Consider the following 14677-nt stretch of genomic DNA (forward strand, 5'->3'; position numbering starts at 1 on the left):
GGCTTGGAGGGCCAAAGGGCCTGTTCTGGGCTGTAAATTTTCTTTGTTCTAACTTCAAGCATGGGCATTTATACACATGCGTAGTGTTTCTCTTGACAACGCTCAGTGGGAGAGTCTGCAATCCATAAATAAATGTGCGCCATCAGCTAGGTTTGAATATTACCCATCATGTGCATTTCTTATGCCTAAGTCGAATGCTGCATCAGAATGAAAACAAAACACATTACTCCTTTCTTTGAAAAGCTTTACAACATCTATCATTAAGCCAACAAGACCATGGCTCTGGAAATCGTCCTGCAATAATTCTTAAGTTGTACTGTTAATACACCCTCATTTTTGGTCGCTAGTTTCAATTCGATCTACATTGAAATCTTTAACTTGTACTCCTTTAGATGGTTTGCTTGTAAGTTTCAACTTGCAATTAAAAAACTAATCTCATAATGAACGCAAGCTGATAAAGTTTGATGTTTATATGCATATTCTTAACATGTACGGGGCTCTTGTAATTTTAATAGATCAGAATACCATTGGTTGGCATTATCTTCCATTGTTTTTAATTTTTTTTATTGTCTCTCCTCAAGGACATTTCTGAAATTATGCACTTACTTCTTCAATTTTGAAAGAACTCTGCATACTGACTGTTGCACACTAGTTCTGCGTTCACGGTTTTTTGGTTGTAAACCAATTCTTTCTCATTTGTCACTTACATCTGGTCTTTCACAAGATGCCAACACTGTTGATCTCCTGAAGAATAATCAGCCTTGCACGTTAGCAAATTCTGTGGTGAACATTTCAGTCTTTCACATTGGTCACAAATACAACAACCATCAGTTAAAGGTATCTTGTGATCTGCCCTGGCTTCACTGAACAACGGTTTTTCATTTAAAGAATCTTTGAATATCTGTACTGTAATTTCTGTTTTCTTCCTTCAGATGTTCAATACTGTAGGATGTTTTCTGCTATATTACAGTTGTTAAAGTCAGATAAGTTGAAATTCAGCAAATTTCATGACTGTGAATTTTTATTGTCTGATCCTGTAAAAGCTTCCTCAGCTTTTTCAAGTTAAATCTTAGACCTGTGGAATTAACTTTTCCTTTGTCATGATACCCAACTGCTCCTAAGTCAGCAAATTTTGCTCTGGAAAATGGCTCCATTTGTGGTCATCAACATTTCACCATATGACAATAGTCTGATTTTGCTTAAGGTCGTCTCTCCCATAAACTCTACGCTGAATAACCAGGTGCAGATCTTGGTGGTAGTAGCAAATATTCAAACGAGAACTTTGAAGGCCGAAGTGGAGAAGGGTTCCATGTGAACAGCAGTTGAACATGGGTCAGTCGGTCAGTGTATATCAGTGTTACTTTGGGAAGTTTTAGTACAGCCATTCGTTTCAGCAGCGTGCAATTCTAGTACTTGGTTGGGAGGGTCAGGCAATTTGTCTAAGGGCTCAATTTTTTGATTCTCAGAGCTCATTTTAAAATGATAGTCTCTCTGATTTATGTAACAGCCTTTCTATTGCACAATTTTGGCACTCCTTGCTCCGAAGAGGACAATTTCTGAAGACATTTCGTTATATTCCGTAGAGACAACAAAGCTTCAACACAGATGTACTTATTTTTAGTCTGATCTGAATTTATGATTTTTAGATGTAGCCTTATTTTCCAGCTTTTCTGTACCTTAACTTTGAAAATAATACTTTTCTAAACTTTATTGGTGAAGGCAGCATTACTTTGAAGGGTGTCCACATTGGAAGTCTTGAAACACATTAGGATAACTAAATCCCCAGAACCTGACGAAGTGTATCCCAGGACTTGGTGGGAGGCTAGGGAGGAAATTGCGGGGCCCCTAGCGGAGATATTTGTATCACCACCAGCCATGGGTGAAGTGCCTGAAGACTGGAGGGTGGCTCATGTTGTGCCATTATTCAAGAAAGGCTGCAGGGAAATACTTGGGAATGACAGACTGGTGAGCTGAAAATCCACTCTGTCTAAGTTGTTAAAGGGATTCTGAGAGACAGGATCTACAGGCATTTGGACAGGCAAGGATTTATTTGGGATAGTCAACATGACTTTATGCATAGGAAATTGTGTCTCATGAATTTGAATGAATTGTTTGAAGGGGTGCCCAAGTAAGACATTGTCTACATGAACTTTAGCAAGGCCGATGACAAGGATGTTGAGCAAGGTTAAATTTCACGGGAGAGCAGGGCAATTGGATACAAAATTGGCTTGACAGTTGAAGTCAGAGAGTGGTGGGAGTGGGTTGTTTTTTAGACGAGAGTCCTGTGACCAGCGGTGAGCCACAGGGCTTAGTGCTGGGTCCAGTGTTATTCATCACTTACACAAATGATTTGGATGCGAATTTAGGACGGATGATTAGTAAGTTTGCAGATGACACCAAGATTGGTGGTATAGTGGACAGTGAAGGAGGTTATTTGGGAATGCGGTGAGATTTTGATCAATTGGGCCAGTAGGCTGAGGGATGGCAGACGGAATTTAATTTAGATAAGTGCAAGGTCTTGCATTTTGATAAGGCAAACTAGGACAGGACACAGATAGAGTTAATAAAATGTCTGTTTCCTTTGTTACAATTACATGATAGTACATAGGCTGAAATTTTGGATCTAGAATACAGAAACAGATCGACCACAAAAAAAACATAAGTACAAATACAGCATTGAACAAAGGGGTAAGTGTTAATAAAGAACTGCTCTATGCTCTTATTTTGAAGCATTATATTAAATGTGTTCCTTTTCATTTTGTTTACATACATTATTTATAGCTTAAGAGAAGAAAAATACGAAAACATACACAGCAAGAGATGGACACACTTCCTATGAAGCATTATGAACTAGTTACTTTGGCCTTTTGGTACACACTCTCTTCCTTTTAGCTCACCATTGGTAGTCATACACTCAGCAATCTAAAACCCATGCTTAGAAAGACTCTCCTTAAACTTACCTGTCTTCCATCTCTTCAACCATTTCACTATCAACATTTGCAACATACCCTGATTTTGGCTGGCATACTTTTACCTATTTGTATCTCGATGAAGCAACTTTTGACATTTTCTACATTAAGAATGGTTCATAAAGGTAAATTGTAATTTATATTTGCATATTTCCACTGTTAATTGAGAAGCTCCAAGCAGCTTCAATGGTGCTGAATGAACTACTCATAATTTAACTGAAGAATAAACCAACAGAAAAGTCAGTGTATTTTGTTAAATTGGATCATTATACATTGGGAACCAATGTAAATTATGTATATGTGTCTTGTGCTACCATATTTCACAGGTTAATTCCACAGGTCTTGTGCTACCATATTTCCTCTGTCTATTTCTGGTGTAACAAGATGACACTGACAATTGAATAAACGACACTTACTGTTTTCACCATAGGTATTGGAGAGGAATAACATATGTAAAGAGATTTTCAGTCTGTGATACTTTATAAATTAAGGAACAAAATCGGCCAGGCTTCCCAGAGTACATACTGCTGTGATATTGCTAAATAGCGTTATGTCACTTTAGCAGAAATACAGGGAATACAACCACAGTCTTACCACTTGGTTCATTTGTGCAAATAGAATAATTGATGGCATATGCAACTAATGACATTACTGAGATATTGAGAACTAAAAGCATTTCTTCATCACCTATATCAAAAACAATTCTGACTTTTGCTAATCAACAATTGCTCCTCAACTAATTAGAAGCTAGGTAGTCACAAACCACGATAATCCACAATTTCAGATTTGTTTGATGGCATACATTTCAGAGATCAATTACACTCAATTACGACCTCCATGAGTTACTCTGATATCACAAATGGAAAATGGAAAACTGTACTGAAAATGTCTCTTTTCCCTGAAATGTCCTGTCACACTGGATTATCTCCAAATCTTGCAATGGTTTATTTTAATCTCTATGTCATTACAGACCAATGACAATATATGAGCAAATAACTAAGCTTACCATTACTTCTGGATTTAAAACTCAATATAAATACAATATTCCAGAAAAACTGATACAAACTACAACTAAAAAAACAAAATCCTAAGTTTTTCCAACTTCTTTATGAGTTAGATCTTGCCAAAGTGACTGATAAGATTTAGCCTTCAGTGCCAAGCCATTACTTTCAATAGTGTTTTTAAGATAAATAATTTTACAAACCTCCCCCAAAGATCTCACTTACATTTAACCTGAAAAATTACCTCGGCCTCTTGCAATTAATAATTAAAGGACTGATCATCTTTAAACATGTAACTAATACTTTCCACAGAAAATATATTTTGAACCAGTGACAATGTCGTGCGACACTCCTACATTTAAAATGTTTGCTGTTCCACATTGAAGTATTTATGAAGAATTTATGCAAATTTTTCCACTATTAGAAGTGGTGTTGAATGTATGATAAAACTCCCAGTCCTGACCAGATATATCCAAGAACAATGCAAGAGGCTAGAGAAGAAATTGCAGGGGCCCTGGCTGATATTTTTAGATTATCATTAGACACAGTTGACATCCCAGAAGACTGGTGGGTAGTGAATATTGTGCCCTTATTCAAGAAGGGCTGCAAAGAAAAACCTGGGAACTACAGACCAGTAAGACTAACATCTGTGATAGGTAAGTTGTTTGAGAAGATTCTGAGAGATAAGATATACATGCATTTGGAAAGGCAGTGTTTGATTAGGAATAGTCAGCTTTGTTCATGGGAGATCATATCTCACAAATTTGTTAGAGTTCTTTGATGAAGTGATCAGGAAGGTTGATGAGGGCAGGGCAGTAGACGTAGTCAATATAGATTTCAGTAAGGCTTTTGATAAGTTTCCACACAGTAGCTGCTCTGTAAGGTTCAATCACATGGAATCCATGGCAAATTGGATACACAATTGGCTTGACGATAATATGCAGAAGGTAATAGTGGAAGGATGCTTGTCGGACTGGAGGCCTGTGACTAGTGGTGTGCCTCAGGGGTCAGTACTGGGCCCATAGCTGTTCGTTATCTACATCAATTATTTGAATGAGAATGTACAAGGCATGATTAGTAAATGTGCAGATGACACTAAAATAGGAGTTATTGTGGATAGTGAGGAAGGTTATCAGAAATTGCTGCAGGACCTTGATCAGGTCGGGAAGTGGGCGAAAAATGGCAAATGGAGTTCAATACAGTTAAGTGTGAGGTGTTGCATTTTGCAAAGTCAAATCAAGATAGAAGTTTCATTGTGAATAGTAGGGCCTTAAGGAGTGTGGTGGAACAGAGGGACCTTGGAGTTCAGCAACACGGTTCTCTGAAAGTGGAGTTACAGGTAGACAGGGTATTGAAGAAGGCTTTTAGCACAATGGCCTTCATCAGTCAGGGCATTCAGTACAGAAGTTGGCAAGTTATGTTGCAGTTGTCCAGGATGTTGGTGAGGCCATACTTGGAAATTGTGTTCAGTTTTAGTCACCTTGCTGTAAGAAGGATGTTATTAAACTAGAAAGAGTGCAGAAGACATTTTCAAGGATGTTGCCAGGACTCAAGGGTCTGAATTATAGAGAAAGGTTAGACAAGCTAGGACTTTTTTCTTTATAGCGTAAGAGACTAAGGGGGAATCTGAAAGAAGTGTATAAGAACATGAGAGGCATGGATAGGGTGAATGCAAACAAATCTTTTTCCTAGTGTTGAGGAATCAAGGATGAAAGGGCATCAGTTTAAGGTTAGATGGGAAAAAATAAAGGGGAACCTGAGGGCAAGTCTTTTACACACAGGGTGGAACGCATGTGCAATAAGCTGCCAATAGAAGTGATTGATACAGGTACCTTAACAATATTTAAAAGGCATTTGGACAAATACATGGATATGAAGGTTTAGAAGGAAATGGGCCAAGTCTGGGGAAATAGGGTTAGCGTTGGTGAATATTTTGGTCGTCATGAATCAGTTTGGGCCAAAGGACCTGTCTCCGTGTTCTAGGACTTGATGACTCGATCTTATGAACTCGCGACTTATAAATACACATATTGCTTAGCTAGCATAAAGGAATTACATTTGCACAATTTCATCTTTAGCAGAGAGTTTGAACCCTTGGTTGTGTTTAAATATGAGGTAACCATTACATTTCATGACATGTATACATTCAAGTCCATGCACAAATCACTATGATAACTGAACATGTTCATCCAGTAATACAGTGAAATGAATTGATGACAGTTATTGATAAAGAGCTGGAAACAATCAAAATTTGTGATTTATACATTTGGAAACAGGATCAGTTAGGTTTTGTAATCCAGAAATTGTAGTACTACCTCTTGAATTTGTATTCGAACTTTGTTGATAACTCGAATCCAGCGTGCTCGGGCAGGGGAAAATGGAGGTGTACCAACTTCATCATAGCTGAAAACAAAATGAATTCTTAATGATTCGCAATACATGAAACAATTCTAGCAACCATTACAGTCTTGTTCAAAGATATACAAATCTACTAGGAGAACGTGAGGACTGCAGATGCTGGAGATCAGAGCTGAAAATGTGTTGTTGCTGGAAAAGCGCAGCAGGTCAGGCAGCATCCAAGGAGCAGGAGAATCAATGTTTCGGGCATGAGCCCTTCTTCATTCCTGAAGAAGGGTTCATGCATGAAACGTTGATTCTCCTGCTCCTTGGATGCTGCCTGACCTGCTGCGCTTTTCCAGCAACACATTTTCAGCATATACAAAATCTAAACAACTTAAAAGAACTATCAACACTAAGAAAAATGACAAAAAGTACAAGTGCAACGGCAGGCTGAGAGATCTCCTGATCTGATTGCTCTCCAACCTTAGAATGGAGTTGGAGTGTCTGTTACAGGCTGCAGAGACAGTGGATCCATTGATTGTAATCCTCCAACATTCCTTACATTCTTACAGAATGGTTGTGTTTTTGTGGATTCATATGGATTGGAGAGCCACAAACGTAACAATATATTCAGGAAAGGAAGAAGACAGAAAGGAGAAAACTACAGACCAGTTAGTCTAACATCTGACATTGTGAAAATGCTAGAATCCATTATTAAGACAATAGTATCATGACACTCAAAGTCATAGAATTGCTACAGTGCAGAATGCGGTTATTCAACCCATTGGGTCTGCACTGATCCAGACACACGTGGACTGTGGGAGGAAACCGGACCACCCAGAGGAAACCCACACAGATAAGAGTGGAATGTATAAACTCCACCCAGTAGAATCAAACCCAGGTCCCTAGTGCTGTAAGGCAGCAGTGCCAACCACTGTGCCACCTGTCATAATGTAATCATGCAAAGTCAACATACTGTTTTTAAAAAAGGATATAAAGTTTGACAAAATTATTAGCATTCTTTAAGGATGTAGCAGGGAGTATAAAGAGGAACTAGTAGATGTAGTGCATTTGGGTGACCAAAAGGCAAAATAATAGTGTTTTGCACAAAGGTTACTCGCAAAGAGAAGAGGTCATGATATTGGGGGTGGTATACTGGTAAAAATGAAGTATTAATTAAGAGGAAATTGAGGGAAACAAAAAGCTTCGGTAAATTTCAGAGGAGCAAGTGTTGAATGTTTTGAAAGACATAAGAGTGAATAAATCCCCAGGACTTGATCAAGAATACCCTAGAACTCTGTGGGAAGCTAGGGAAGTGATTACTGGGCTTCTTGCTGAGATATTTGTATAATCGTAGTCACAGGTGTGTTGCCAGAAGACTGGAGGTTGGCTAACGTGGGGTGCCACTATTTAAGAAATGTGGTAAGGCAAAGCCTGGGAACTATAGAGAAGTGAGCCTGACATTGGTGGTGGGCAAGTTGTTGGAGGGAATCCTGAGGGACAGGATGTACATGTATTTGGAAAGGCAAGGGCTGATTAGGGATAGTCAACATGGCTTTGTGCGTGGGAAATCATGCATCACAAACTTGATTGAGTTTTCTGAAGAAGTAACAAAGAAGATTGATGAGGGCAGAGCGGTAGATGTGATCTATATGGACTTCAGTAAGGCTTTCGACAAGGTTCCCCACAAGAGACCGATTAGCAAGGTTAGATCTCATGGAATACAGGGAGAACGAGCCATTTGGATACAGAAGATAGAAGACAGAGGGTGGTGGTGGAGGGTTGTTTTTCAGACTGGAGGCCTATGACCAGTGGAGTGCTACAAGGATCTATGGTGGATCCACTACTTTTTATCATTGATACAAATGACTTGGATGAGAGCGTAGGAGATATAGTTAGTAGGTTTGCAGATGACACCAAAATTGGAGGTATACTGGACAGCAAAGAAGGTTACCTCAGATTACAATAGGATCTTGACCAGATGGGTCAATGGGCTGAGGAGTGGCAGATGGAGTTTAGTTTAGATAAATGCGAGGTGCTGCATTTTGGGAAAGCTAATCTTAGGATTTATACATGTAATGGTAAGGTCCTAGGGAGTGTTGCTGAACAAAGAATGCAGGTTCATAGCTCCTTGAACGTAGAGTCGCATGAGAGATAGGATAGTGAAGAAGGCATTTGGTGTGCTTTCCTTTATTGGTCAGAGTACTGAGTACAGGAGTTGGGAGGTCATGTTGTGGCAGTATAGGACATTGGTTAGGACACTTTTGGAATATTGCGTGCAATTCTGGTCTTCCTGTGGGAAGGATGTTGTGAAACTTGAAAGGGTTTTGAAAAGATTTACAAGGATGTTGCCAGCGTTGGAGGATTTGAGCTACAGGGAGAAGTTGTATAGGCTGGGGCTGCTTTCTCTGGAGCGTTGGAGGCTGAGGGGTGACCTTAGAGGTTTACAAAATTATGAGGGGCATGGATAGGATAAATAGACAAAGTCTTTCCCTGGGGTGGGGGAGTCCAGCACAAGAGGGCAGTACGTGTATAGAATGAGCAGCCAGAGCAAGTGGTAGAGGCTAGTTCAATTGCAACATTCAAAAAGCATCTGGATGGGTATGTGAATATGAAGGATTTGGAGAGATATGGGCCAGGTGCTGGCAGGTGGGACTAGATTGTGTTAGGATATCTGGTCGGCATGGAAGGGTTGGACTGAAGGGTCTGTTTCCGTGCTGTACATCTCTATGACTCTATGACTCTGCCAACCGGGCTATGGTCCATTTACAAATAGCAACTGGTGACGTCCCACAAACCTCAGAGCTGGAAGAAAAGAAAAAGCCAAATGATTGCAGATATGGATTTTCATTAGTATCTGTCTTGTGGCTGTTTTGCCTGGATTAATGATCTTCCAGTGGGTGCAAGATGATGCAAGGAAGACTGGAAGACTGCAAATGGCCTCATAGGATAGCTTCAAAAGGCTCTGAGCCTGGAAAACCAAGTTTGGGGGATGACAACATATTAGCATGGACAGCAGCAGTCTTAGCCAGCCAGCTGACAAGCAACAGCAAGGGCACTAGTTGAATGGTAAGGTTTTTAGGACAAGGACTGATATCATAAGACAGGTGCTCCACAGAATCACTGCTACTGAGGTACTACCTCAGCAATCCTCTGTGATGTGTTAAGAGAACAGATTCCTGAACTCCTGAGAAACTCTCTAAACCTTTGAACTCAGGTATCTACAACCATGGTGGCAACTGGCCTGAGTCACATGGTTGCGATGGCAAGAAATGAGATGAGGTCAAAGTGACTGACCTTAACACCAAAATCTAGGAGTTCTAGCAAACTTAGTCAAATGAGAATCATGGGGGAAACTCTGTGCTGGGTGGAATCATACTTGGTAAAAGGAAGATGACTGAGTATCTGGACGTAGGTTTGTTCGCTGAGCTGGAAGATTCGTTTTCAGACATTTCATCACCACACTAGGAACCATCATCAGTGAGCCTCCGGATGATTGAGTATGTTAGACATCTATCATCTTAGCTCCAAGATATCGCTGAAGGAGTTCCTCAGGGTAGTGTCCTAGGCCCAACCATCTTCAGCTACTTTGGAGCTCCCCTCTCTATGGAGATGTTTGCTGATGATCGCACAATGTTCATCACTATTCATGTATCTCCAGATACTGAAACAATCTGTGTCCAAATGTAGCAAGCTCTGGATAATATCTGAGCTTGGATTTGATGTGGCAAGTAACAGTGACACCACACAAGGGTCAGGCAATGACCATCTGCATCAAAAGAAGATTGAACATTGTCCCTGGACATTGAACGGTATTACCATAATTGAAAGCCATTATCAACATCCAGGATGCTGCTACTGATCAGAAGTGAACATGACTCACCGTATAAATACTGTAGCTAAAGGAGCAGATCGGAGGCTAGGAATCCTGTGCAAGTAACTCATGACCCTGCAAAGCCTATCTTTCATCTATAAGGCAGAAATCAGGACTGCAATGGAATACTCCCTATATGCCTGGATGAGTGCAGCTCCAAATACACTCATGAAACCTGACACCATCCAAGACAAAGCAGCCTAATGGACGGACAGGCATCAATTTCACAGACATTCTCTCCCTCCACTGCAGAAATTCACCAAGACTCCTCAGACAGCCTTAGAAGGACAAGAGAGGCAGATACATTTCATCAAAGTCACACGCCATCCTCACTTGGGACTATATGAGCTACTGCTTTACTGCATTAGTGTGTAACTGGACTTTATGTGAAACAGGAGGAGATGGAGAAAAGGAAACAGAAGGAAGAGGCGAAATAGCAGGATGAGGTGAAACAAGAAAACAAAGTGGTGGTGGTAGTGGAGGAAGTGGAGGAGATGATCAGTTCCTCTTTTTCTCTCATTGACATTAAACAGAAGTACTCACGAGTGTAACGTCTTAGAGAACTTAGGGCATAAGGGGAAAGAGGAATCAGAGACTCTGATCAGAAACTGAGAAAACCAGTGACTTCACAGGAAAAGGTGTAAAATTAATTGGTTGGTAAGTAACTGCTAAGTTGAATGGCTATTCCAAATTGTTTTCATATTAACGGTAAATTGGAGAACAATTTTACAGATTAAAAACTGAAAACAACTCGGGAATTTAAAAAAACAAATTAAAAATGAATTAAGTAATTTAGAGATGCTGGGCCAGGTACTGTGTTGTACCTGCACGATGTGAGAGGTGGTAGACCCCCAATGTGGTTCATAGCAAACACATCTGTTGGAAGTGTTGGTTGGTCAAAGAACTCCAGATCAGGATTGATTAGATTTTTTAGATTAGATTACTTTACAGTGTGGAAACAGGCCCTTCAGCCGAACAAGTCCACACCGCCCCGCTGAAGCGCAAACCACCCATACCCCTACATTTACCCCTTACCTAACACTATGGGCAATTTAGCATGGCCAATTCACCTGACCTGCACATCTTTGGACTGTGGGAGGAAACCGGAGCACCCAGAGGAAACCCACGCAGACACGGGGAGAATGTGCAAACTCCACACAGTCAGTCGCCTGAGGCAGGAATTGAACCTGGGTCTCTGGCACTGTGAGGCAGCAGTGCTAACTACTGTGCCACCGTGCCGCCTTAAGTTGAGTTGGAGCCTCAGCTTTGAACACTGTGACACATCAGGAAGGAGCAGAATCACATCTGGGACCAATGTCCTCGCAGAAAGGCTAAATAGGGTGGTCACAAAGACTTTAAATTCATAAATAAGGGCAGGGAAGGTTTAAGGAAAGTCAATGCAGTTTCAAAATCAAGTAACATGACATAATAAAAACAGGCAGAAATTCTACTTCAAGTACAGCAGGTAATGTTAAAACTCAGAGGTGTACTGATTAAACTGGAACAGAAAAATAATAAACAGACAAATAAGGTATCAGTGCTGATGTATGGCCCAAATAAGAGTTCAAAAGTGGGGCAATAGAAAAGCATAGCAGGTCAGGCAGCATCCAGAAAGCAGGGGAATCGACATTTCGGGTATAGCCCTTCATGAGGATGCTGCCTGATTCAGTGCCACACTTTTCAACTCTGACTCTCAAGCATCTGCGGTCCACAATTTCTCCCAAATAAGAGTTCTACCTACGAATGCATGGAGCATAAGGAATAAATTAAATGAGCTGCAGTCACAAATTCAAATTGGAGATTGCGATATAGTAGACATTACTGAGACAGAATGGTCAGGAATGGGAACTAAATAAACCAGGCTATAACGTTAACAGGATGAACAGGGAAAATGGTGAAAGAGATGCATTTGCCTTACTGATTAGAAGCAATGTTACTACAGTGTTGAGGCAAGATATAATGAGGGGAAAGCATTCAGTGGAGCCGTATGATTGGAACTGAGGAACATCAAAGGGTCTAAAACGGTAATAGATGTTACATTCAGACATTAACGGGAAAATATATCGTAGGTAAACAATTCCCGCTGGTTGGGGATTCTAGAACTGGGGATATAGTCTGAGAATTAGGACCAGATCATTTAAACCATCCATAAAGAAGCACTTCTATACATAAACAGTGGTTGCTTTTTCGAACTCTCTTCCATAAATAACAGTGTATACTGGATCAAAATTAAATTTCAATCTGAAATAAATAAACTTTTCTTTAAGGTATCAACATATATGGGCCAAAGGTAGATTCTGAAGTTAGGCCACAGATCAGCTATGATCTTAACGAATGATGGGACAGGCTCAAAATGCTGCTTGTTCCCATGTTCCTATATTGGCATTCCTTCAGTGGCCCTGGATCAAAATGTTATAATTCCCTCCTTAACAGCGTTGTGGGTTTACCAAAACCAATTGAGCAACAGTGGGTTAAAAGGCAAGTCAGCATCACCTTCTTAAGTGTAACAAGGAATGGGTCATGTATGCTGGCCCAGCCACTGATATCTAATGCCCTCGAATGAATTTAATAAAAACAAGACTTCATGATCTTAGGCTGAACTTCTACTGCTAGGTGGAAGGTGGTTTCTGCTTGAGTTGCAAAGAAAGCAGAGACAATAACCATTAGATGCTTCATCATGGTTGGGTCTACAAGTTTGCTATGACGAATGAATTCAAAAGAATGTGGCTCCAGAACTGTGCAAGGCATTATGCCTTCTGAGGAAGGGTCACTTGACCCAAAATGTTAACTCTGATTTCTCTGCACAGACGCTCCCAGACTTATAGAACATAGAACATAGAAGAATACAGCGCAGTACAGGCCCTTTGGCCCTCGATGTTGCGCCGATTCAAGCCCACCTAACCTATACTAACCCACTATCCTCCATATACCTATCCAATGCCCGCTTAAATGCCCCATAAAGAGGGAGAGTCCACCACTGCTACTGGCAGGGCATTCCATGAACTTACGACTCGCTGAGTGAAGAACCTACCCCTAACTTCAGTCCTATATCTACCCCCCCTTAATTTAAAGCTATGCCCCCTTGTAATACCCGACTCCATACGTGGGAAAAGGTTCACACTGTCAACCCTATCTAACCCCCTAATCATCTTGTACACCTCAATCAAGTCACCCCTAAACCTTCTTTTCTCTAATGAAAACAGCCCCAAGTGTCTCAGTCTTTCCTCATACGATCTTCTTTCCATACCAGGCAACATCCTGGTAAACCTCCTCTGCACCCGTTCCAGTGCCTCCACATCCTTCCTATAGTATGGCGACCAAAACTGCACACAATATTCCAGATGCGGCCGCACCAGAGTCTTATACAACTGCATCATGACCTCAGGACTCCGGAACTCAATTCCTCTACCAATAAAAGCCAGTACGCCATATGCCTTCCTCACCGCACTATTTACCTGGGTGGCAACTTTCAGAGATCTGTGTACATGGACACCAAGATCCCTCTGCTCATCCACACTACCAAGTATCCGACCATTAGCCCAGTACCCCATCTTTTTGTTACTCTTACCAAAGTGAATCACCTCACACTTAGCTACATTGAATTCCATTTGCCACCTTTCTGCCCAGCTCTGCAGCTTCTCTATATCCTGCTGTAACCTGCCACATCCTTCCTCACTGTCAACAACTCCTCCGACTTTCGTATCATCTGCAAACTTGCTCACCCAACCTTCTAACCCCTCTTCCAGGTCATTTATAAAAATGACAAACAGCAATGGTCCCAAAACAGATCCTTGCGGAACACCGCTAGTGACGGCACTCCATGAAGAAACTTTGCCATCAACTACTACCCTCTGTCTTCTTCCATCCAGCCAATTCCTAATCCAAACCTCCAACTCACCCTCAATGCCATATCTCCGTATTTTCTGCAGTAGCCTACCATGGGGAACCTTATCAAACGCCTTACTAAAATCCATATATACCACATCTACCGCTTTCCCCTCATCAACCTCCTTCGTCACCTTTTCAAAGAATTCAATAAGGTTTGTGAGGCACGACCTGCCCTTCACAAAACCATGCTGATTATCCTTGATCACATTATTCCTATCCAGATGTGCATAAATCCTATCCCTTACAATTCTCTCTAAGACTTTGCCCACAACAGAAGTGAGACTCACCGGCCTATAGTTACTAGGGTTGTCCCTACTCCCCTTTTTTGAACAAGGGAACCACATTTGCTATCCTCCAGTCTTCTGGCACTACTCCTGTAGACAAAGAGGACATAAAAATCAAGGCCAATGGCTCTGCAATCTCCTCCCTTGCTTCCCAGAGAATCCTAGGATAAATGCCATCAGGCCCAGGGGACTTATCTATTTTCACCTTTTCCAGGATTTCCAACACCTCTTCTCTACATACCTCAAAGCCATCCATTCTACTTATTTGTGACTCAGTATTCACATCGACGACAATGCCCTGTTCCTGAGTAAATACTGAAG

The 14677-nt window shown here is 41.0% G+C and overlaps 1 protein-coding gene and 1 pseudogene across 9 annotated transcripts in view; both read right to left on the reverse strand.

The window, feature by feature from the left end:
- unc13bb (unc-13 homolog Bb (C. elegans)) overlaps positions 1-14677 on the reverse strand; it is a 640614-nt gene that overhangs the window by 201694 nt on the left and 424243 nt on the right. For all 9 annotated transcript variants that reach the window (XM_087989458.1, XM_087989459.1, XM_087989467.1 and 6 more), the window contains one exon: positions 6286-6373. In XM_087989458.1, coding sequence (XP_087845584.1) covers positions 6286-6373 — 88 coding nt within the window. The remainder of the gene's footprint in view (positions 1-6285; positions 6374-14677) is intronic.
- On the reverse strand, positions 483-1168 carry LOC148152177 (uncharacterized; annotated as a pseudogene).

Source organism: Chiloscyllium plagiosum, unplaced genomic scaffold (assembly GCF_037043375.1).
Source record: "Chiloscyllium plagiosum isolate Xiang-an unplaced genomic scaffold, Cpla_swu_hap1 HiC_scaffold_1, whole genome shotgun sequence".
NCBI classification, from domain to species: domain Eukaryota; kingdom Metazoa; phylum Chordata; class Chondrichthyes; order Orectolobiformes; family Hemiscylliidae; genus Chiloscyllium; species Chiloscyllium plagiosum.